This window comes from Bufo gargarizans, chromosome 8, assembly GCF_014858855.1.
Source record: "Bufo gargarizans isolate SCDJY-AF-19 chromosome 8, ASM1485885v1, whole genome shotgun sequence".
NCBI classification, from domain to species: domain Eukaryota; kingdom Metazoa; phylum Chordata; class Amphibia; order Anura; family Bufonidae; genus Bufo; species Bufo gargarizans.
This window is the reverse complement of record NC_058087.1, coordinates 153,872,531-153,898,063: the sequence shown is the minus strand read 5'-3', so window position 1 is coordinate 153,898,063 and position 25,533 is coordinate 153,872,531. Positions and strand designations below refer to the sequence as shown.

General features: G+C 44.6%; 1 protein-coding gene across 2 annotated transcripts in view; it reads left to right on the top strand.

The window, feature by feature from the left end:
- ATF7IP2 (activating transcription factor 7 interacting protein 2) overlaps positions 1–25,533 on the top strand; it is an 85,329-nt gene that overhangs the window by 49,071 nt on the left and 10,725 nt on the right. For both annotated transcript variants that reach the window (XM_044303437.1, XM_044303439.1), the window contains exons 7-10: positions 14,909–14,970; positions 16,718–16,779; positions 17,667–17,718; positions 18,595–18,675. In XM_044303437.1, the coding sequence (XP_044159372.1) occupies positions 14,909–14,970; positions 16,718–16,779; positions 17,667–17,718; positions 18,595–18,675 (257 nt within the window). The remainder of the gene's footprint in view (positions 1–14,908; positions 14,971–16,717; positions 16,780–17,666; positions 17,719–18,594; positions 18,676–25,533) is intronic.

Below are 25,533 nucleotides of genomic sequence, written 5' to 3'. Positions count from 1 at the left end.
GAATTAGCTTCTCCTGGGTTAGAGGTTGTGAATAACATGATCCCCCCCCCCCCCCAAAATCCACAAACTGCACCTGATAAATTTTATGTTTCATATTTTTTTTCTCTCTGATAAAATGAGCTCAAACTGATAAGAGTGTGGCTTAAATGAGATTAGAGATAAGGGTACTTTAACACTTGCAGCAGAGGATTCCGGCAGGCAGTTCCGTCGCAAACTGATGGCATTTGTCAGACGGATCCTGATGCGGATCCATCTGACAAATGCATTGAAAGACCAGATCCGTCTCTCTGGTGTCATCCGTAAAAAACGGTTCCTGTATTTATTTTTTTGCATCTTTAAAGGTCCATTTTGCTGGAACACTTAATGCCAGATCCGGCACAAATACATTTCAATGGAAATTAATGCATTCCGGCATGTGTTCAGGATTTTTGGTCGGAGAGAAAACTGCAGCATGCTGCGGTATTTTCTCCGGCCAAAAAAAGTAAGCGGGACTGAACTGATGCATCCTGAATGGAATGCTCTTTCAGAATGCTGATAATTTTTTTCCAGTATTGAGCTCCTGTGACGGAACTCGACACCGGAAAAGAAAAACGCTAGTGTGAAAGTACCCTAAGGCTTCACGTGAGCCATCAGCTGACGGGACTGAGAATTGAATACAGTCTTCCCCCCCCCCCCTTTTTTTTTTTTGGGCCATTAATCTCAAAAACAGCTGCATGTTTTTAACCACTTCAGCCCCCCTAGCTGAAACACCCTTAATGACCAGGCCACTTTTTACAATTCTGCACTACACTACTTTCACCGTTTATTGCTCGGTCATGCAACTTACCACCCAAATGAATTTTACCTCCTTTTCTTCTCACTAATAGAGCTTTCATTTGGTGGTATTTCATTGCTGCTGACATTTTTACTTTTTTTTTGTTATTTAATCGAAATGTAATGATTTTTTTGCAAAAAATACATTTTTCACTTTCAGTTGTAAAATTTTGCAAAAAAAACGACACCCATATATAAATTTTTCGCTAAATTTATTGTTCTACATAAATAATAATAATAATGTTTGGGTAAAAGTTATAGCGTTTACAAACTATGGTACAAAAATGTGAATTTCCGCTTTTTGAAGCAGCTCTGACTTTCTGAGCACCTGTCATGTTTCCTGAGGTTCTACAATGCCCAGACAGTAGAAACCCCCACAAATGACCCCATTTCAGAAAGTAGACACCCTAAGGTATTCACTGATGGGCATGGTGAGTTCATAGAACTTTTTATTTTTTGTCAGAAGTTAGCGGAAAATGTTTTTTTTTTTCTTAGTGGAATATGAGACTTTGTAAGAAAAAAAAAAACATTTTCCACTAACTTGTGACAAAAAATAAAAACTTCAATGAACTCACTATGCCCATCACGAAATATCTTGGGGTGTCTTCTTTCCAAAATGGGGTCACTTGTGGGGTAGTTATACTGCCCTGGCATTTTAGGGGCCCAAATGCGTGCAAAGTAGTTTGAAATCAAAATCTGTAAAAAAATGACCGGTGAAATCCGAAAGGTGCTCTTTGGAATGTGCGCCCCTTTGCCCACCTAGGCTGCAAAAAAGTATCACGCATCTGGTATCGCCGTACTCGGGAGAAGTTGGGCAATGTGTTTTGGGGTGTCATTTTACATAAACCCATGCTGGGTGAGAGAAATATTTTGGCAAAAGACAACTTTTCCCATTTTTTTTATACAAAGTTGGCATTTGACCAAGATATTTCTCTCACCCAGCATGGGTATATGTAAAATGACACCCCAAAACACATTGCCCAGCTTCTCCTGAGTACGGCGATACCAGATGTGACACTTTTTTGCAGCCTAGGTGGGCAAAGGGGCCCAAATTCTAAAGAGCACCTTTAGGATTTCACCGGCCATTTTTTACAGATTTTGATTTCAAACTACTTCGCACACATTAGGGCCCCTAAATTGCCAGGGCAGTATAACTACCCCACAAGTGACCCCATTTTGGAAAGAAGACACCCCAAGGTATTCCGTGAGGGGCATGGCAAGTTCCTATAATTTTTTCTTTTTTGACACAAGTTAGTGGAATATGAGACTTTTTTTTTTTTTTTTTTTTTACAATTTCCGCTAACTTGGGCCAAAAAAATGTCTGAATGGAGCCTTACAGGGGGGTGATCACCCATATAGACTCCCTGATCACCCCCCTGTAAGGCTCCATTCAGACGTCCGTATGATTTTTACGGATCCACGGATACATGGATCGGATCCGCAAAACACATACGGACGTCTGAATGGAGCCTTACAGGGGGGTGATCAATGACAAGGGGGTGATCACCCCATATAGACTCCCTGATCACCCCCCTGTCATTGCTCACCCCCCTGTAAGGCTCCATTCAGACGTCCGTATGTGTTTTTGCGGATCCGATCCATGTATCCGTGGATCCGTAAAAATCATACGGACGTCTGAATGGAGCCTTACAGGGGGGTGATCAATGACGGGGGTGTTCAGGGAGTCTATATGTGGTGATCAGGGGTTCATAAGGGGTTAATAAGTGACAGGGGGGGGGGGTGTAGTGTAGTGGTGTTTGGTGCTACTTTACACAGCTACCTGTGTCCTCTGGTGGTCAATCCAAACAAAAATGACCACCAGAGGACCAGGTAGCAGGTATATTAGACGCTGTTATCAAAACAGCATCTAATATACCTGTTAAGGGTTAAAAAAAAATTGCATCTCCAGCCTGCCAGCGAACCATCGCCGCTGGCAGGCTGGAGATCCACTCGCTTACCTTCCGATCCTGTGTGCGCGCGTTTACAGGAAATCTTGCGTCTCGTGAGATGACGCGTATATGCGTGACTGTGCGCAGCGCTGCCGCCTCCGGACCGCGATCCTACGTTAGGCGATCCGGAGGCGGTTAATAAAGACCAATTGAAAATTTTTTTTGATTTTTAGCCTTAAATGAATAAAACGCAATTGCCCATAAAGGTGTCCATAGCCTTTAAATAGTTAATCCCATCTGGATATTTTTGGCATATCCACAGGGGCACTATTTTGCGTGGTTTCTCCAATCACTATTCCATGTCACTTTCTATATTGTTAAGGGCTCATGCACACGACCGCTAGATGTTTTGAGGTCTGCAAATTTGCGGATCCGCAAAACATGGATACTGGCCATGTACATTCCACATTTTACAGAACTCCCGACCTCTAGTAGAACGTAATACGGACAATAATAGCACATGTACTATTTTTTTTGCGGAACAGCCGTACGGACACGGGATGTACACTGAGGCATTTCCTTTTTTTTCGCAGCCCCATTGAAGTAAATGGTTCTGCATACAGGCTGTAAAAAAAAAATATTGGAATGGACACGGGAACAAATATGTTCATGTAGATGAGCCCTAATACCAAAAATCTGTGTAGATTACACTGGCTCTCAGCATTCACAATCGGTGATATCAGTTTATCGGCCCCTCCTGACCTTCGCACGGGTCACAGAGCATGCTTAGAAATCTCTCCTATAGAAGTCAATAGGGTGATTTCCAGACCATTATGTCTGTGGGCTATATGGTTGTTCTCAAAGCACAATTTAAGCCAGTGTAAAAACTGTATTATTTATTTTATAGTGACATAAAAAAAAATTGCCAAAATTATAATAAAATGTTTAACACTAAAAACTTTATATAAACAATAAGTAATTTTCTGATGACACGTTGTCTTTGTTTCGAGTACTGTAGTATACATTTTCATGTGTTTTCCGTGTATACTGAAGTCAACATGCTTTTTAATGCAGAAAAATCATACACCTGAACATATTCCTGGGCAGCTACTGAAGATTTTTTATTTTAGTTTTTTACTTTCCTTTTTCGGATGGGAAACGGTGGTCGTCTAGCCTCTCTGTTCTCCCGGGGGAGCATGCCAGCGTTGGTCCGCCACGCTGCCTTCTCCACCACAAGAAGACAAAGTGGACGAGGGCAGCCTCGCTCCCCTGCATCCCGCCAGCAGAAGGGTCACCCATCCAAGCCCCTTTTCCAGCATCCTGCCACTATGGTGCCAGTAGCTGAAGGGGTGACCCTGCTGGGGAGGAGGAAGGGTGAAGATGGCGGCAGAGAAGAGGAAGAGGATGAAGATTAGGTGAGTACACGGGACCAGGTAAGTATGTTTAACCCTCTTTTGGGTTGGTCTCCCCCTCCCTCCCTTCCTCTTGGTGGCAATAGTCTTCAAACAGCACAGGGCTTCAGCATAGCCCAGCACCCCTGCAGCCGTTCCCAGCACCCTTGAAGCATTCCCTTCACTACCCCTCTGGCGCTTATTGTTGTTCCCCTAGGTGGGACAACTGCACATAGGGGGTTAATGACTGCTGTGTCCGGAGCGCACAGTCACACATGCAGAGAGGGGAGCACAGCTCCTGCTCCCCGACAGGAGGAATCTTCCTGAGACGGCACCCACCATTATCCACCCCTTTCGGGAGCGGACACCGGGCGCGTCGCTCCGGAGCGGGTTAACCGCCCTGCGTTCGGCCGGTACCACAACGGTGCTCCGGCCACAATGTTTTTTGCCCAGCCCACGCTGGTGTCCTCTTTAGGCCGGCATATCTGGGGATCTACTCCTAGTGCAAGGTTAGTAATGTGGACGAATATCTCTGCACCCCCCACCCTTCCTCCCTGGGTCACGCTCGGACACACCCTCCCTCACAGGAGAGGGTCCGTCCGAGGGGAGGGGGGGTGGAGAATCACTGATTCAGACCCTCACATGAGTTCGAAGCAATCTGCCAAGATTGCATCTACAGTGGCCAGCAGTACTTTTTGTATGCATTACCCCCTTCCATACACTGAGTACTTGCTCTACTTTAGGATACAGTACTTGCCTTATACATTGTCCCCCTGACATAGGTGGACGTATACTTTCCCCCTTCTGTAGGTGGCGGAATTGCATCTCCACTGTGTTCAGTACCTGCCGTATGCATTAGCCCCCTCCATAGGTGGCGTGATGACATTATCACTGGTTACATTGTGTGCTGGAGGCATTACCCCCTTACTTAGGTGCAATAATTGCACTCCCACGGGGTACAGGGCTCTCCATATGCACTAGTTCTCGCCGTGGGCGTTAACCCCCCTTCATAGATGGAGTATTTTCCCTACCACTGGCTTAAGTACTTGCCGTATACATTCCACCTTCCATAGGTAGGGTAATTGCACCACCATTGCATACAGTCCCGACTGTGGCGCTATCCTTCCATAGGTGGAGCGTTGCACATCACTGTGCTTCCTGTTGCATTACCCCCTTCCACAAGGATCCACTAGCGGGGGAATAACTAAACATCTTCGAATGCTGCAATTCAACTGTGCCATGGCTCTAGGTGCCTTCGCATATTTCACAAGGGGGCGTGGCACAGTCGGTACCCGCGGGGCCCGGTACTCTTACTCTAGTGGTATATGAGTGCCGCCCAGTGGCTACTGTGGCTATTGCTCATTGTATCCTTTCTTTTGGTGCTGGTTTTGGGCATGATTATCACATCCCCTGTCTTCTCAGGGGGGTTACCTAGCATCACTTTTATGTGTCCTAGAAACCCCCCCACCTCCCCCCATCTCCATGGGCCTCCATTGTTATTGCCCACATCAATACGTAGTGCGTACACCATTGCACATATATGGTGAGTACATCCCCCTCAGGTAGGGGTCCTACCCTGGCTCTGGCTGGGCAGTTGCTCTTGTTCAGCACCCTTCCAGGTAGAGTCTTTAAGGTTAGCTCTACTTAACTGGGGCAGTATGGTACATGGCTTCTATGGATAGTCAGGCCTCCCCCTAAGTTTTGCACTGACGAGGCAAGCGCTGGCTACTACTGTGGGAGTGGTATTGCATTACACATACTTGGGTTCTTGCTGCACAGCTCTTTCGTCAAGTGGTGGACTCTTCTAGCACTGAATTCGGTGGCCTCTGCGGTGTGGCCCCCTTCTCTGCTGGGGTATGGGGCTAGCAATACAGTGTGACTCCCCTTGCCTGGCTTCCTCCTCAGGCGGAGTTTTTGCACAGCCACTTTTTCCTTGGCTACTTCTGTCTAGCGCTGGTCTCAGATGGGGAATGGGCTTAGACCTAGCCTATTCTCCTGTCTTTTTCCTCCTCTGGCTCATGGGTCATAGCCACCTCGCATGCCTTGGTAGTTCCTACGTTACTACCTTCCCTCATCTGCATTTGCACAGGGTATTCGTTTGGTGGCCTTCCATTTCCAGGCACGCTCCGATCCCGACTGGTGGGCTGTGGCGCCCTCCATATCCCTCCTTCTACAGGGACTCTTCCATTGGTCCGTGTGTGCTAACGGTATCTACACGCAAGAGTTCCGGAAGCATGTGGTATGGACTCCCTGATATCTCCTTGGCGGGAGTTCTCCCTCCATACGTGGTTTTTCCCCTTCCCCTCCTACCCAGAGTTCTACGGAAGATCAAGATGGAGGGCATTCCGACAAATCCTAGTCGTCCCGGATTGGCCTCATCGCGCGTGGTACGCCGACCTCGTTCTCCTTCTAGGAGACGTCCCTTGGTCACTGCCACTCAGAGACTACCTTCTTTCACAGGGTCCAGTCTTGCATTTAGCTGACGGCGTGGCTATTGAAACTGCCATTCTGACGTGGAGAGGGTTTTCGGCGGATGTCATGCACACTGATTCAGGCCAGGAAGCCTGCATCTCCCAGGATCTATTATAGGACCTGGAGGTCCTTCCTGGGCTTCTGTGAAAGCTGGACATCCCCTCACTCAGTTGTGTTTTATTTTTATTTTTTCTCCCCACGGTCCTATCCCTCTACAATAATGGTTGGACCTTGGTTTAGTCTGTAGTTCCTTGATGGGTCAGGTGTTGGTGCTTCTGTCCTGGGGCAGCTTTACAGCGTCCTCTGGTGCCCATGGCAACCTTCCTTCAGTGAGTGGCACATACGGTTCCTCCATACCGTCCTTTACCGCCTTGGGATCTGAATACAGTTCTCTCAGCGTTCCAGTCTTCTCCCTTTTGAGCCCTTGCGGGAGATCTCTCTCCGGCTCCTGTCCTAGAAGGTAGTTTTTTCTTGTGGCTATCACATCCATCAGTCGGGGGCGCTCTGACTGACAGCCGGCTGTTCGGCAAAGGCAGCCAAACTCTCGTGCCTAAGCGCCGTCTGTCACAGCGAAGGGGCAGGGAAGGGGGCGTGGCCGCTGCCCCCTTGACTTCAAGCATGACTAGAAAAATCACGCGGGCAGGGGATAAAAGAACGTTTTCTGAGCTTTTGCTTCATCTGCCTTCAGGAAGAAAACGATCGTCGGAAAGCAGAAGCAGATCCTGCTTAGCTCAGCTAATCCTGACATAGTACATGGGTACAGGGTACCCATGCACTATGCCAAGAGTTAGTAATTGTCCAATGAGTGCTCCTGCCCGTACTCCCTGCGGTGCTACGGCCTCATTCATAAAATGAGTACTCTGTACACCACCGAGCCATCAGCGGTGTAGGTATAACAGAATTTTAACCAAAACAGTAACGTAAGGGGGCATACCACATAGGATAAAGGAGTGCAAACCAAGGCATCAATACATAACCATGCAGTATAAAGAGAAAGAGACGCCACATATACAGGCTGCACATCCAATAATTAAAATATAATTTATTGATGAAAAAAGAAGCCAAAAAAGTTAAAACATTGTAAACAATAGTGAGATTGTGTTTGGATCAGGATAGAAGTCCAAAAGACATACCTACAGACACCTAGTTAAAATGTTGAAACATGTAAAAGGCCGGCAAATACATACATAATATAGGATACTTATCAAAATAGAGCACTAGACGATCATGGTGTGTGGGGGAGACGCCCCACGCGTATCGCCAGACTGGACCCCTCATATGATATGGTCACCTCGGGTCAGGGGAGCAGAGGTCACTTGTTTCCCTGATTGAGCTCTGTCAGGTGAATTAGCCCTTAGAGCAGACAAATGATGATCCCTTTAAAGGGGTCATCCTATCCCTGAAATGCCCCCCATATGCCGGGGCCCCCTCACACACAATGTACTTCCCTGGCACCCGTGTCACTCCTGGTCCCCGCCAAGCCGCCACCTCTCCATATTGCGTGTATGAATACATCCGGGGGGGGGGGGGGGGGGGGGGGCTTCAGCCAATACCATCAGGGGAGGCTTGTCCCCCATCACCCCCTCCCAAACGCTGAATATTTTCATCCGCACATGGGGAGAAGTGGCGAGGACCAGGTGCTGGGGAGCCAGGTAAGTACATTGTGTGTGGGGGGGCATTTTCATATGGGGGGGGGGGTTGGATAATCCCTTTAAGAACTGTACCGTCATACATAATGGTGTGTGCCTGATTTCCCAGAAACAAACCTGTCTGTTGTAGCATAATATCACTTTAAAAGTGAATGCTCTGTAAAGAGAACCTGTCCACCAGTGTTATGGTGTCCTCACTATGGCAGTATGCATTAATGTCCGATCCCATCCACACGCATTGTACTGTAAATTGCTGCTGATTTGCTGGGAATCTCATGGCAATTCCACCACATTTGGACTTGGCCAAAGCAGGGGAGGTATATGAAACTTTCCTAAAGGAAGATGGTCTTTGTGGCCCATAGGCACAGTGCAGCTTTCATTTCTTATCGTACCCGTGAAAAATGAAAGCTGTACTATTGACTATAGAGACCATACAGAGCGCACCATAGAGTAGTATTATCTGTACAGGAGTGATGTCTATCAAAGTGTACTTCAGGTATTTGGGAGAGAAGGATCGGATTTCAGTTTCTCAGGAGGATGAGCCGTTCCTGAGGTGTTTGGCTGCAGCTTTCTCCCTGTGTACCATAGAGAATGCATGCCATTAGTGTATGTGTATTGGGGTATTAAGAGAGATGGTGGTCTGCAAAACGAGCTTTCTGTGTATTGTGTGTGGGAGGTTATAGTGTCTAGGTACAGAACAAAAATATGCTGTATATAAGAATATGGTGGCACACCGAACATGCGCCCCAGGAGATATGTCAATTCTCCAGTGATGTGTATAGCTCCTGAATATTGCATGCAGCAGAGTATTATCTCTTTCAAGACGACCGCTTTTCTTTTAAAATGTGGATTTACTAGCTCTCAGCTGTTCTGGGGAAATGTAGCCTTAGGGTGCTTTCACACACATTTTCATTCTGCATCCGATCCACATTTATTTGCGGAACGCACGCAGCCCCAAACATTTTTATGGGGCCGCAAAGAATGCGGACAGCAAAGGGATGTCATCCATGTGCTGGCTGAGTCGCAAGTTACAGAACTTGTCCTACTCTTGTCCGTTTTGCAGCCAAGGATAGGCATTTTTTTCAGTGTGCCCCGCAAGAAGTGCGTGGTGCACCCAGACCGCATTGTATTTTGCGGATACCGATTTGCAGACCGCAATACTGGTCTTGTGAATGCTCCCTTAACCCCTTAAGGACCAGGCTCATTTTCACCTTAAGGACCAGGCCCTTTTTTGCAAATCTGACCAGTGTCACTTTAAGTGCTGATAACTTTAAAACACTTTGACTTATCCAGGCCATTCTGAGATTGTTTTTTCGTCACATATTGTACTTCATGACACTGGTAAAATAAAGTAAAAAAATTAATTTTTTTGCATAATAAAATACCTAATTTACCAAAAATTTGGAAAAATTAGCAAATTTCAAAGTTTGTTTCTCTACTTCTGTAATACATAGTAATACCCCCAAAAATTGTGATGACTTAACATTCCCCATATGTCTACTTCATGTTTGAATTATTTTGGGAATGATATTTTAGTTTTTGGAGATGTTACAAGGCTTAGAAGTTTAGAAGCAAATCTTGAAATTTTTAAGAAATTTACAAAAACCCAATTTTTAGGGACCACTACAGCTTTGAAGTCACTTTGTGAGGCTTACATAATAGAAACCGCCCAAAAATTACCCCATTCTATAAACTACACCCCTCAAGGTATTCAAAACTGATTTTACAAACTTCGTTAACCCTTTAGGTGTTGCACAAGAGTTATTGGCAAATGGGGATGAAATTTGAGAATTTCATTTTTTTGCCTAATTTTCAATTTTAACCCATTTTTTCAACTAACAAATCAAGGGTTAACAGCCAAACAAGACTGTATCTTTATTGCCCTGACTCTGCCGTTTACAGAAACACCCCATATGTGGCCATAAACTACTGTACGGCCACACAGCGGGGCGTAGAGTGAAAGGTGCGCCGTATGGTTTTTGGAAGCCAGATTTTGCTGGACAGTTTTTTTGACACCATGTCCCATTTGAAGCCCCCTGATGCACCCCTAGAGTAGAAACTCCATAAAAGTGACCCCATCTAAGAAACTACACCCCTCAAGGTATTCAAAACTGATTTTACAAACTTTGTTAACCCTTTAGGTGTTGCACAAGATTTAATGGAAAATAGAGTTTACTCTACAATTTCAAAATTTCACTTTTTTGGCAGATTTTCCATTTTAATATTTTTTTTTTCCAGTTACATAGCAAGGGTTAACAGCCAAACAAAACTCATTATTTATGGCCCTGATTCTGTAGTTTACAGAAACACCCCATATGTGGTCGTAAACTGCTGTACGGGCACACGGCAGGGCGCAGAAGGAAAGGAATGCCATACGGTTTTTGGAAGGCAGATTTTGCTGGACTGTTTTTTTTTACACCATGTCCCATTTGAAGCCCCCCTGATGCACCCCTAGAGTAGAAACTCCCAAAAAGTGACCCCACTTTAGAAAGTACGGAATAGGGTGGCAGTATTGTTGGTACTAGTTTAGGGTACATATGATTTTTGGTTGCTCTATATTACACTTTTTGTGCGGCAAGGTAACAAGAAATGGCTTTTTTGGCACGTTTTTTTTTGTTATTTACAACATTCATCTGACAGGTTAGATCATGTGGTAAGTTTATAGAGCAAGTTGTCACGGACGCGGCGATGCCTAATATGTATACAATTTTTTTTATTTATGTAAGTTTTATACGATAACTTCATTTTTAAAACCAAAAAATTTAGTGTCTCCATAGTCTAAGAGCCATAGTTTTTTCAGTTTTTGGGCGATTATCTTGAGTAGGGTCTCATTTTTTTGCGGGATGAGATGACTGTTTGGTACTATTTTGGCTTACATGCAACTTTTTTGATCACTTTTATTACCTTTTTTGGGAAGTAAGGTGGGCAAAATTTCAATTGTCTCATGTTTTTTTTTTTGTTTTATGGCGTTCACCGTGCGGGGAAAGTAACATGACCGTTTTATAGATCAGGTCGTTACGGATGCGGCGATACCTAATATGTGTAGTGTATTTTATTTTTTTAATTTTTATTCAGTGATAAATGTTTTTTTTTATTTTATCTTAACTTTTTTCACTTTTTTTTTTTTTTTTTACCCAGACCCACTTGGTTCTTGAAGATCCAGTGGGTCTGATGTCTGTATAATACAGTATAGAACCTATATAGGGTTCTGTACTGTATTTTACTTACACTGAACAGATCTATGCTTTTAGCATAGATCTGTTCAGCACCATGGACAGCAGGACGCCTGAGCAGGCATCCTGTTGCCATGGGAACCTTCCCCGTCTGCCACAACTTCGCAGACGGGGAAGGGTGAGGACGGGGCTTCGGGGGGCTGCCTGGGGGCTCTCTCCCTCTCCATCGGGGGAGTTGCAAAGGCACAGCAGCCCCCCGATCGGAGAGGGAGGGAGCTCCCTGCGCTGTTAACCTTGGAAAGGGTTAAACGGCTGACGTCGAATCAATGATGTCAGCCGTTTATACCAGGGTGCCAGCAATGTGCTGGCACCCTGGTATACCCACTAGAAACCAACGATTATTCAAGGCGAGGCGGGCGGGGGATCGCGATCCCGCCTCCCGCAACGCCCCCCACCGCCTTCGACACCCCCCCTGCACCACCCGCCGCCATCAAATCGTGCAGGGGGGAGGTGAAATCTTGATTTTTGGCACTCAGGGGGTCAGAAACTGCAAAAAGCGCAGCAAACCGCAGGTCTGAATTGACCTGCGGTTTGCTGTGATCGCCGTCACGGGGGGGGGGTCACATGACCCCCCCCCTGGCGTTGTGACAGGATGCCGGCTGAATGATTTCAGCCGGCATCCTGTTCAAATTAACCCCTGTGGCGCCGGAATGCCGATTTTAAAGTTAGGACGTACCGGTACGTCCTTGGTCCTTAATGACTCGGGAAATAGGGCGTACCGGTACGTCCTATGTCCTTAAGGGGTTGTCTCACTTCAGTAAGTGGTATTTATCATGTACATAAAGTTAATACAAGGCACTTACTAATATAATGTGATTATAATGTGGCTGGATTCATTTTTCCATCACATTATACACTGCTCGTTTCCATGGTTACGACCACCCTGCAATCCATCAGCGATGGTCGTGCTTGCACATTATAGGAAAAAACACCAGCCTATATGTGGTCCCAGCCACCAGAGAGGCTGACTACCACCACTGATGGATTGCAGGGTGGTCTGTAACATAGTAACGAGCAGAGTGTGATGGAAAAATGAATCCAGCCAGCAAAGGAAGCAATATGGATAATCGCAATACATTAGTAAGTGCCTCGTATTAACTTCCTCTACATGATAAATGCCAGTTGCTGAAGTGAGACAACCCTTTAAAGCTGCCTATTTAAGTGAATGTGTGACCTTGTATTAGGTTTGTCTCAAGACCTCCAAATCAGGCACAACTGGCTAATAAGAGGGGGCTCTGAGTGGGGGACCAGTCTGTCATCCAGGTGTCTTATTAGGGCATATGGAGGCCGTTTTGGGCCATTATTTCTAAATACTGGGTGAATCTGCTGAGGCACGTTGTCAGATTTCACCAATTGGGAATAAATTGTGGCGGACGTTACACCAGATCTCTAAAGGGGGGGAAACTATTGTTTGCCAGAATTTACAGATTCATCCTTTGTTATCTTAGGTGCATCTCATGATATGCCTGTTGCCATATTACATACTCATGGAAGTGACTCTTTGCTGATCATGTAATACTATGATACTGTTATTATCAACTGATGCATGTATAATGTGCAGGCCAATTTCTTTCTTTGTATTTTTGTAATTTTCAAAAAATTTCCAAATAAAAATTATCTGATTTAAAAAAAAAAAACTTGCATAGACCCAGTTGGAGAAATGCCTACAGAACCTGATGGGTAAAGGCGAAAAGATAGGACCCAGTGTATCGGACATTTATGACAACCTGATTAAAAAGGACTTTTCCAATTTTCTTATCAAACCAGGAATAGTCTGAAGTTAACCCGGCAGGGTTACTGGCATAACACAGTCCTCCCAGAGAAATGATGCAGATTTTCTCCAGACTGCTCCTGCAATAGGATTTGAAATTCCCCAGCGTCTCTCGTATAATTAAAGGGACTCTGTCCGCGCTGTAGACTGTAACTGCTTGTACGGCACTGCAGCTCTGCTGTAGCCATTTATAAATATACCTTTATATCCAAATCCATCTTCTCTATCCCCACCCAAAAACGTTGTATTACAAATATGCTAATTAGGTGGGAAAAGCGCAAGAGGCTGGACCCCAGTCGAGCCCATCAGATCGGAGCCCCACTCCTCTCCACCTCCTAGCTGCGGCGCCATCATCAGGCGGCCGCTCCAAATCTCACCTGTGCTGTTATCTTCTGCTGGCAGCGGCTTCATTACGGTCCAGTTCCCCCGTCAGTTATTTCCATCAGTTACTGTGAACCAATACCAGTAGTGAAGCCTAGGTATAATGGAAAAATGTCCTCCTTTTCTGTGTTTTTGACCTACACTTGGTTTTGGGACACAATAACTGAAGTAACTGACCAGATAACTGAAGTGTGAACTCAGCCTAACTGAACTGTGCATGTGCTATAAAAATAGGGCCCATTCAGACGGCCGTAGTGCTTTGCGGATCTGCAAAACACAGATACCAGCCATGTGCGTTCCGTAATTGGTGGACCGCACATGGCCGCAACCATAATAGAAAATGCCAAGTCTTGTCCACGATTGCGGACAAGAATAGGGCATGTTCTATTTTTTTTCTTGCGGAGCCGCGATACGGAATAACTGTGTGCTGTCCGCATCTTTTGAGGGCCCATAGAAATGAATAGATCTGCAGACCTTCCGCAAAATTGTGGAACGGGTGCGGATCTGTTCATACGGCCGTGTGAATGAGCGCTTACAAATGATCTAGGGTGGTGACAGTTCCCTAGTATAATATTGTTTCCAATATCTTAAATGGGTTTTCCGGGACTTTAAAACGGATAACCTGTCCTGGATAGGTCATCAGTATCTGATTGGGAATTATTCACCTCCACTGTCCCCTGCCAAGTTCAGCACTTCTTAGATCTCTGTTTTCTGCCTTGTCCCTTTTCAGTAAATACTTCTAAACAGGTATAAATCACTTTTTGGCACATATCTGCGGCAATCTGTGACTTTCCTCTTTTCCGATGCTACACGTGAAGTCTCAAAAAGAGGCCAGCATCTCCACATAATGAACCACCAGTGCAGGAGGGACAAAGACTGGTGTCTAAATCGCCGGTCTTCATAAATGTCCCCTCTAAATGCCTAGAGATACCTATTCAGCCAGTTGGTTGACGCCAGGGGACAGCAACCTTCAGTACTCCAGCTGTTGTGAAACTACTACTCCTAGCGTGCACTCTCGGCTGTTCTTTTAACTCGCGTGGAAGTAAATGGAGCTGGGAGTTGTACTTTTAGAACAGCTGAAGTGGCAGAGGTTGCTGATCCATGATCTATGCTCATATCTGCTATCCATATACTCAGGTTGTGTATCATTCGGCAGTCACATACTCAGTACATACTCTCGACCATTTCTTGTTGCATGAATTTAATATTTTGTTCTAACTATTTGATAATGACTTCCAAATTTATGCCATTCAGTGTTTTACATCCTTGTTAGAAGGAAACTGTTAAATGAACTGATTGTCTTTTTCAGCCATCCCGAGCAATGCCAAGCAGAACGTCCAAACAGCACTTCTAAAATGATGGACAATGCAGGTACGAAGCTCTTCAATATGGTCACCAGTTAATGTGTTTACTGAGGAGATGCTAGATAAAAGCCCCACTAACATCTATCCTTCATGAGGTTCTAACATTTTACCACTTAGAATAATTTAGCATTTTTGCATCAAAGCCTGAGATCCTATCAGATACGGTTTTCTTTTCCTTCCAGACAGATTAGAGTGGGAGTGGGTAGGGGGACCAGTGTCATAAACGGCATCATTTGCTTTCCATTTACTGCTCTATTATAAGGCCGGGTCCAAACATGGCAGAAGATTTCTGCTTCAGAGCCCAGTGCGTAGTGATCTGTAGGTGTTACATGCGGATTTTGCTGCAGCTTGTCCTATGAATTTGCTGCTGATTTCACCTCTATACTTGGATGCAATGAAATCCACACTAATCCTACTAAATGAACAAATGAGGTTAAAATCTTTATATATTTTTTTCGACATTGAATTGGCATTTACAGAACCCAATACACATGTATTTTACTGTAAGTTACTGCAGATTTGCATCATGTCTGGACGTACCCTCGACATATATTCTGGTATATAGCGTTAATCACCTGTCCAATGAAAAATGCTTGATAGGTGGGGGTCAAACTGCTGGATCACTGGCAGGGGGGTCCCAGTCTATGGCACCGACTGCTTTAGATCTTGAATGGAGCGTCAGGGTGCACACTTGACCATGAAAGTTCTCTTCTCCCATTCTAGAACAGAAAAATGTATGGTAGGACAGCACCACTTACTTGAAACCATTCAAAGGCTTGTGGCGGTGCTTGTGGCGTCAGGTCCCGGCCTCAGGGACCCCCCCCAAAAAGCCATTAAAAAATTGAAGAAGGTCACGGCACTCTCAAAGCTTCCAGGTTGTGTTCTTTATTACACCAAGATGTACAGCAGCAACGTTTTGACAACTAAGTCTTTATCAAGCTACATGTAGCTTGATAAAGACTTAGTTGTCGAAACGTTGCTGCTGTACATCTTGGTGTAATAAAGAACACTGGACCTGGAAGCTTTGAGAGTGCCATGACCACCTTCAATTTTTTTTTGTCTTCTCCCATTCTAGTGATCAGTGAGGGCTCTAGCAGTCAGACCCCCCCCCCCCCCCCCCCCCAATCTTGCATTTATTACCTGCCACAGGTTGGAATACTACTTTAAAGGAACCTGTTATCAACAGCAAACTGTAGTAACAAACCTGCCAATTTCAGCGGTATGTCACTTATGAGCTACCAGCTTTAGAATGATCACGGCCTGAGAATGAGTCGCAGTTCCCAATAATTTTGCCAATCCTCCGCCCATTGAAAAGGCCTTAACATGGCATCCATCCGTAATAGGTGCCCATGTGAAAAAAAAATGTATACCATGCTTTGTAGCGCTCTGGTCGGTATCGCAGCTCAGCCGCCATTCACTTGAATTGGGAGTGAGCTATGCTTAGGCTATGTGACCGATGAATGTGACGTCACAAGCCTAGGGTAGGCTGCAGTGCTCAGTGACATGCCACAGCCTCTTCAAGCAGGTGATCGGTGGGCGTGCCAGGAGTTGCACCCCTACTAATCAGATACTGATGACCTATCCTGAAGGCACTCAGCCGCTTTAAGGCTGACACCTGCTTGGAGCCACCTACAAGGAGCCTTAGAGCCACGTTTGGCCCTTCAATCACTAGTTGGGATACACTGCTGTAGGTCATTAAACGTTTTGGTATATTTGGAAAGAAATATAACCTTATTAAAATTTTCTTTTATTAGCTATGCAAAAAATCATGGAGTCCATCAAGCAACACAGGAAGAAAGCGCATTCATCACGTACAGTAGGCAATTGTTTTAAAGAATTATTTGAATAGACCGCTTCTATTAATTAAGAGAAATGGTAGATAAGGGCAGTTCACTGGTAAAGCAGCAGTGGACAAAATGGCGGGTACTAATATGATTCTGTATCCCAAAAAATCTCAACTAACAATAGAAAGCAAATACCGACTTAAAGAGGACCTTTCACTACTCTACAAACGAAAAACTAACTATACCTGTGGGCAGAGCAGCGCCCAGGGGTCCCCCTGCACTTACTAGCAAGTCTGGGCGCCGCTCCGTTCGCCCGGTATAGGCTCCGGTGCCTGCGCTCCCAATGACTGTTTTCTTGTAGGAGGCGTGACCCTTGCTGTAGTGCTGGCCAATCGCAGCGCACAGCTCAAAGCCAGGCTATGAGCTGTGCGCTGCGATTGGCCAGCAGTGCAGCAAGGGACACGCCTCCTACAAGAAAACAGTCAGAGGGAGCGCAGACACCGGAGCCTATACCGGGCGAACGGAGCGGCGCCCAGACTTACTAGTAAGTGCAGGGGGACCCCTGGGCGCCGCTCTGCCCACAGGTATAGTTAGTTTTTCGTTTGTAGAGTAGTGAAAGGTCCTCTTTAAGTACATGGAAAAAATATCCAGTGAATTTACAATGTAATAATAATAATGTAATGAAGTTAGAAACCAAACACTGAATAAAATATAAATTGTCTCCAAGTAATTGCGTAAAACGGAGTCCTGGAGCTTTGCTGATCTATCGCTGTACCTCCCCTCATCTAGTAGTTGCTATGATCAGTAGTAGATCTTCTGTGCTATTGCCAAAATGCTATTAGTATAGGTAAATTTTTGAGCTGTCATTTCAATGCCCAGTTTTTCATATTTTGTGCATTTGCTTTTGTTTCTGCAACAGGATAAGACTGTAATTGATCTAACTGATGATGAGGAGCAAAGATGTGATAAAGGTACCATCATTTAACTGTTTACAGCCATTACGCATTATCATTGCGCCCATGGATCCTTTGTATTGACATGCTGATTTCACCCATTCTTATATAGTGATTGAAACCTGACAGATTAATACAGGCAATTTGCAACGCATGCGTTCTGTAGCATAGTCAGTAGTCATAGCCAGCTCTTCAGACTCCTGCTGCTCGGACCTCGCTTAGTGTGCATAAGTACAAGGAAAGAGAACTATGTCCAGCATCTAGAGATCTTCAATTTGGAACAATATTCGGACTTTAGAGGCTAAGCAAGTAACCACAGACAGGCAAAAAAAATGCTTATGTGTTTTGGGCACACGTCTTGCCTTTATTCATAGCAAAATGCATTTTGCAGCATACCCTCCAGTTTACTCCCTTTTATATTTTGATTAGTGTGTAAATCGGCTTCTCAAAAGCTCCATGTGATGGAACCATTCCTTTTTGATTCAATGATGATTGAGCAAAACCGTATAGTCAGCCATAAAATGTGCCTCCTGTTTTGAACTTCACATCTCTATACAGGAATTGCTTAAAAATTTACTCTTGTCCTTAACCCCTTTGTGCAATGCAAAACTATCAGTGCATGGTGGAAGGTGTATGGAGTGGACTCAGGTGCAGAACAAGTCTGAACGACATATCTCGTCTTAATGTACAACCTAGTTATTGAACATAGATTTAATTTTGTACATTGACTAACGTGAAGGCATTCAATTTATATAAAGACATAAAAAATGATAAATTGTAAATGTCACCAATTAATGCACAAGAGAAGGTGGACAGCTAAAATGTAAAAAAATAATAATAATTTTGTTTACTTGCCAACGTGCAATAGTGCAACTCTTTCTTTTCATTACACAGAAGCAAATGTGGATAAGAAGCGAACGCTGCCTGGCGAAATCTCCTCCTCTCAGGGACAGTCGGAAGAACAGAATGTTAGAGGTAAGTCATTCCAGAAAATTTCTGTGAACAACCATGGGGATTATATGCGATTTCAACTTAGGCTACTTTCACACTCGCCTTTTGTGTGGATCCGTTTTCTATTGTCAGTGAAAACTGATCCGTCCCCATTGACTTACATTGTGTGCCAGGATGGATCCGTTTGGCTCCGTTTCATCAGACAGACACCAAAATCGTGGGTGTTCTCGCAACGCACCTGCACATTTTCCTGCAACGCCCGTCTGAAAGAGGCCTTAGGCCATGTGGCATCACGTTCATTGGTCATGTGGGGTAGGCGCAGCTTAGCCCCATAGAAGTGAACAGGGCTAAGCACAATACCAAGCACAGCCACTATACAATGTACAGCGCTGTGCTTGGTGAGCAAAGACTGCGGCGCTCACAGGTGCCTTCTCAAACAGCTGGTGGGGTTCCCAGGTGTCAGACCCCCACTGATCAGATACTGAAGACCTAACCAGAGGTTAGTAAAGAGTTGTAGAGCAGCACAGACGGACCTTATCGACCAATCCCAGAATGCACCAGCTGTGATAGGACCACAGATCCACAGCAGTCCAAGAAATAGTAGAAAAAAACGAGGATCACAGCAGCATGTCCGGTGTGTCTTTTATTGGAAGCCTTGAGTGCACACACAAGCAAAATGTGATGTTTCGGCTACGCAGTAGCCTTTATCAAGCATGCATATAATAAAACTGCCAACTATAAATACTCGGAAGTGACCACTCCTACATCATAATGGAGCCAATCACCTGAAAGCTCCACTCATTCAACAAATGTATAATTAAAAGCAGCCCAGAGAATAATCAAACTGTCTGTGACTCATAATAACAAAATGTGTACCTTATCCACATTAGATAGCATCCGGCCATGCCGCGTGTATTAGCACTCCATGTCGGCGTCCTATCGAGTGTACTGCGCATGTCCATTGAGTCACCGCGCAGCGTTGGCAGCGCGCGGCCATCGACGTCAAGAGAGATGCGCGTACGTCTTCACTGTCTGTGTGTACGCCTGATGTCAGATCACGCGCAGCACGCGTCACCGAGGCAACCCCCAATCACATGATCATCACATGACAAGTACAAGGTCCTGCATCTGTCATGCAAATGTAATCATATATGAGACCATATATACGGAGATCAACAATGGCCATATGTGCACAAATTGGGACAATGCAACGTCTCACACATAATATTGCACCATAGGGCCAAGGTCTTTATTTACCCAAACATCAAAAGGATCATCGATATAACCCAATATATAATGGGGAGGAAATAAGATGTTGCCTATCTATCAATGGGCACCGACAGGGAGCACAATCCAGTTGGACTTCAAAAGAGCTAAAATGCAAACAATAAAAGTGAATATAAATATGTAAAGTGAATAGCAATAAACATGATTATTTGCCATAAAGTAACATGTAAAAACAACAATTATACTGAATCGGACAGAAGTACATCTATTATTCTACCTATCTATACTGTTCACATTAAAGTCAATATTAAGACCATGGGGTTGTAAAGATTGTAATGTAAAAATCCATTTAAGCATATTTTTTTTTTTTTCAACATGCGTTCCCTGTCACCACCTCTCCTAGGAACCGCGACAGAATCAATGAGCCGGAATCTCATTTGGCTGACAGAGTGACCACAGTCATTGAAATGCTTGGCCAGCGGTTTGTCCATTTTTTTTCCTTATGGTACTTTTGTGTTTGTTGATACGCTTCCTGATTTCCATGGTTGTCTCTCCCACATAGACCAGGCTACAAGGGCAAACAATCATGTAAATTACTAATTTGGACCGGCAAGTGTAAAATTTTAGGAATGTTGTACATTTTACCACTATATGGGTGAACAAAGGTGTTACCCTTAAGCATGTTCCCACAGTTACAACGCAGACATGGGAAATTCCCAGTCTTCCTGGGTTTCAAGTAACTCTGCCCACCCTTGCCCCCATCCCCTATGTCTGTTTTAATCAGTTTATCATGCAAATTGGTGCCCCGCTTGTATGCCATCAATGGCGGACTGCCAAATTCAGACTGTGGGTAGGCCTCTATGTAAAATGTGCCATTCTCTTCTCAAAGCCTGTGCTATATCGGCACTATGGCCGCCATAGGTGGACACAAACAGGATACGTCCTTTATTATTCCTCTTAGAGAAGCCTGAAATGTGGTCACTCTGTCAACCAAAGAGATCTTAGTCCTAGTCTTGTGTAACAATCCACCAGGAAACCACCTATTGGAAAACTTGTTGCACATTTCATCAATCCGATTGCTGACTACATCATCGTCCGATACCACTCTCCTAACACACAGCATCTGACTCCAAGGCAAGGAATCGAGCATGCGTCGTGGATGACCACTGTCATGCCTCAATAGGTTATTTCTGTCGGTGGGCTTCTTATATAAATCCGTTTTCAACTTACCACCATCTACATATACCCTAACATCAAGGAACTGTAACTCCTCACGAGAAGAAGTCGCAGTGAATTGAAGACCGGTAACACCACTATTAAGATGTTGATGAAAATAATTTAGAGTCAATGGAACCACTCCAAATCATAAAAATGTCGTCGATGTAGCGCCACCAGCACAGGACACACTCCATAAAAGAGGAATATACCAATCTGTCCTCCACCTCCGCCATGAATATATTGGCATAAGTTGGTGCCATGTTGGAACCCATGGCCACACCACATGTCTGTTGGTAAAAGGTGTTTCCAAAGAGGAAATAATTCCTCTTCAGGACCGACTCTAAGAGGTGGAGGACAAACTGGCGAGCCTCAGGAGGGAGTCCCATGCCGGCTAGGGCCACATCAACGACATTTAATCCATAATCATGTGTTATTGACGTATACAACGATACCACATCAAAGCTAACCAAATAGAACTGAGCAGGTAAAGTAATCTCACATAATTTTGTCAAAAAATGTCCTGTATCTTTAATGTAGGAGGGGGCTGTGGTTGCCCGGACACGGAGAAGTCTGTCCAAAAAAATTGTGGTAGATCTCTTTGGTTGACCACATTTCAGGCTTCCTCTAAGAGGAATAATACAGGACGTATCCCGTTTGTGTCCACCTATGGCGGCCATAGTGTTGATATAGCACAGGCTTTGAGAAGAGAATGGCACATTTTACATAGAGACCTACCCACAGTCTGAATTTGGCAGTCCGCCATTGATGGCATACAAGCGGGGCACCAATTTGCATGGTAAACTGATTAAAACAGACATTGGGGATGGGGGCAAGGGTGGGTAGAGTTACTTGAAACCCAGGAAGACTGGGAATTTCCCATGTCTGCGTTGTAAAGGTGGGTAACACCTTTGTTCACCCATACAGGGAGTGCAGAATTATTAGGCAAATGAGTATTTTGACCACATCATCCTCTTTATGCATGCTGTCTTACTCCAAGCTGTATAGGCTCGAAAGCCTACTACCAATTAAGCATATTAGGTGATGTGCATCTCTGTAATGAGAAGGGGTGTGGTCTAATGACATCAACACTAGGGATGCACCGAAATTCCGGCGGCCGAAAATGGGCCTAATCCATTTCGGCCGATATTGGTACATATCGGCAGAAAATAGCGGGGAGGGACTGGGGGGAGGAGCTGGGGGCCGGTGCGTTCACTGTGCTCTGGCCCCCAGCTCCAGTAGTTATAAAATGTGTACAATTAATAAGGATTCTATTCATGAGGCCCCCTCTGCAGTAGAACATTCAATATAGCCACATCCTACTCACAGGGCTGTTATCTTAATGCTGGCCGGCCGGGCAGACGAGCGGCAGCGTCACGACTGACGTCATGTGCCCGGCCTACTTTCTGAATGAAGGAGGCGGCGCAGGCATGTGACGTCAGTCGTGACGCTGCCGCTCGTCTGCCCGGCCGGCCAGCATTAAGATAACAGCCCTGTGAGTAGGATGTGGCTATATTGAATGTTCTACTGCAGAGGGGGCCTCATGAATAGAATCCTTATTAATTGTACACATTTTATAACTAGTCTGTACTGGAGCGGCAATGGGGGGGAGGGGGGGGGGTCTGTGGATGGCACTGTTATGGGGTGGGGGGTCTGTGGATGGCACTGTTATGGGGTGGGTGGGGGTCTGTGGATGGCACTGTTATAAATATCATTAAAAAAAAATTTATTTTAAAAGTATTTGGGCAAAAGGCAGTTTCGTTTTCGGTCAAGGGCATCCTGAATTTTCGGTTTCGGACCAGAATTTTCATTTCGGTGCACCCCTAATCAACACCCTTTATCAGGTGTGCATAAATATTAGGCAACTTCCTTTCCTTTGGCAAAATGGGTTAAAAGAAGGACTTGACATGCTCAGAAAAGTCAAAAATAGTGAGATATCTTGCAGAGGGATGCAGCACTCTTAAAATTGCAAAGCTTCTGAAGCGTGATCATCGAACAATCAAGCGTTTCATTCAAAATAGTCAACAGGGTCGCAAGAAGCGTGTGGAAAAACCAAGGCGCAAAATAACTGCCCATGAACTGAGAAAAGTTAAGCGTGCAGCTGCCAAGATGCCACTTGCCACCAGTTTGGCTATATTTCAGAGCTGCAACATCACTGGAGTGCCCAAAAGCACAAGGTGTGCAATACTCAGAGACATGGCCAAGGTAAGAAAGGCTGAAAGACGACCACCACTGAACAAGACACACAAGCTGAAACGTCAAGACTGGGCCAAGAAATATCTCAAGACTGATTTTTCTAAGGTTTTATGGACTGATGAAATGAGAGTGAGTCTTGATGGGCCAGATGGATGGGCCCCTGGCTGGATTGGTAAAGGGCAGAGAGCTCCAGTCCGACTCAGACGCCAGCAAGGTGGAGGTGGAGTACTGGTTTGGGCTGGTATCATCAAAGATGAGCTTGTGGGGCCTTTTCGGGTTGAGGATGGAGTCAAGCTCAACTCCCAGTCCTACTGCCAGTTTCTGGAAGACACCTTCTTCAAGCAGTGGTACAGGAAGAAGTCTGCATCCTTCAAGAAAAACATGATTTTCATGCAGGACAATGCTCCATCACACGCGTCCAAGTACTCCACAGCGTGGCTGGCAAGAAAGGGTATAAAAGAAGAAAATCTAATGACATGGCCTCCTTGTTCACCTGATCTGAACCCCATTGAGAACCTGTGGTCCATCATCAAATGTGAGATTTACAAGGAGGGAAAACAGTACACCTCTCTGAACAGTGTCTGGGAGGCTGTGGTTGCTGCTGCACGCAATGTTGATGGTGAACAGATCAAAACACTGACAGAATCCATGGATGGCAGGCTTTTGAGTGTCCTTGCAAAGAAAGGTGGCTATATTGGTCACTGATTTGTTTTTGTTTTGTTTTTGAATGTCAGAAATGTATATTTGTGAATGTTGAGATGTTATATTGGTTTCACTGGTAAAAATAAATAATTGAAATGGGTATATATTTTTTTGTTAAGTTGCCTAATAATTATGCACAGTAATAGTCACCTGCACACACAGATATCCCCCTAAAATAGCTAAAACTAAAAACAAACTAAAAACTACTTCCAAAAATATTCAGCTTTGATATTAATGAGTTTTTTGGGTTCATTGAGAACATGGTTGTTGTTCAATAATAAAATTAATCTTCAAAAATACAACTTGCCTAATAATTCTGCACTCCCTGTATAGTGGTAAAATGTACAACATTCCTAAATTTCACACTTGCCGGTCCAAATTTGTTGTTTACATGATTGTTTGCCCTTGTAGCCTGGTCTATGTGGGAGAGACAACCATGGAAATCAGGAAGCGTATCAACAAACACAAAAGTACCATAAGGAACAAAATGATGGACAAACCAGTGTCCAAGCATTTTAATGACTGTGGTCACTCTGTCAGCCAAATGAGATTCCGGATCATTGATTCTGTCGCGGTTCCTAGGAGAGGTGGTGACAGGGAACGCATGTTGAGGAAAAAAAAGAGCTTAAATGGATTTTTACATTACAATCTTTACAACCTCATGGTCTTAATATTGACTTTAATGTGAACAGTATAGATAGGTAGAATAATAGATGTACTTCTGTCCGATTCAGTATAATTGTTGTTTTTACATGTTACTTTATGGCAAATCATGTTTATTGCTATTCACTTCACATATTTATATTCACTTTTATTGATTGCATTTTAGCTCTTTTGAAGTCCAACTGGATTGTGCTCCCTGTCGGTGCCCATTGATAGATAGGCAACATCTTATTTCCTCCCCATTATATATTGGGTTATATCGATGATCCTTTTGATGTTTGGGTAAATAAAGACCTTGGCCCTATGGTGCAATATTATGTGTGAGACGTTGCATTGTCCCAATTTGTGCACATATGGCCATTGTTGATCTCCGTATATATGGTCTCATATATGATTACATTTGCATGACAGATGCAGGACCTTGTACTTGTCATGTGATGATCATGTGATTGGGGGTTGCCTCGGTGACGCGTGCTGCGCGTGATCTGACATCAGGTGTACACACACAGTGAAGACGTATGCGCATATTTCTTGACGTCGATGGTGGCGCGGTGACTCAACAGACATGCGCAGTACACTCGATAGCATCCGGCCATGCCGGCGTCCTATCTAATGTGGATAAGGTACATATTTTGTTATTATGAGTCACATACAGTCTGATTATTCTCTGGGCTGCTTTTAATTATACATGTGTTGAATGAGTGGAGCTTTCAGGTGATTGGCTCCATTATGATGTAGGAGTGGTCACTTCCGAGTATTTATGGTTGGCAGTTTTATTATATGCATGCTTGATAAAGGCTACTGCGTAGCCGAAACGTCGCATTTTGCTTGTGTGTGCACTCAAGGCTTCCAATAAGACACACGGACATGCTGCTGTGA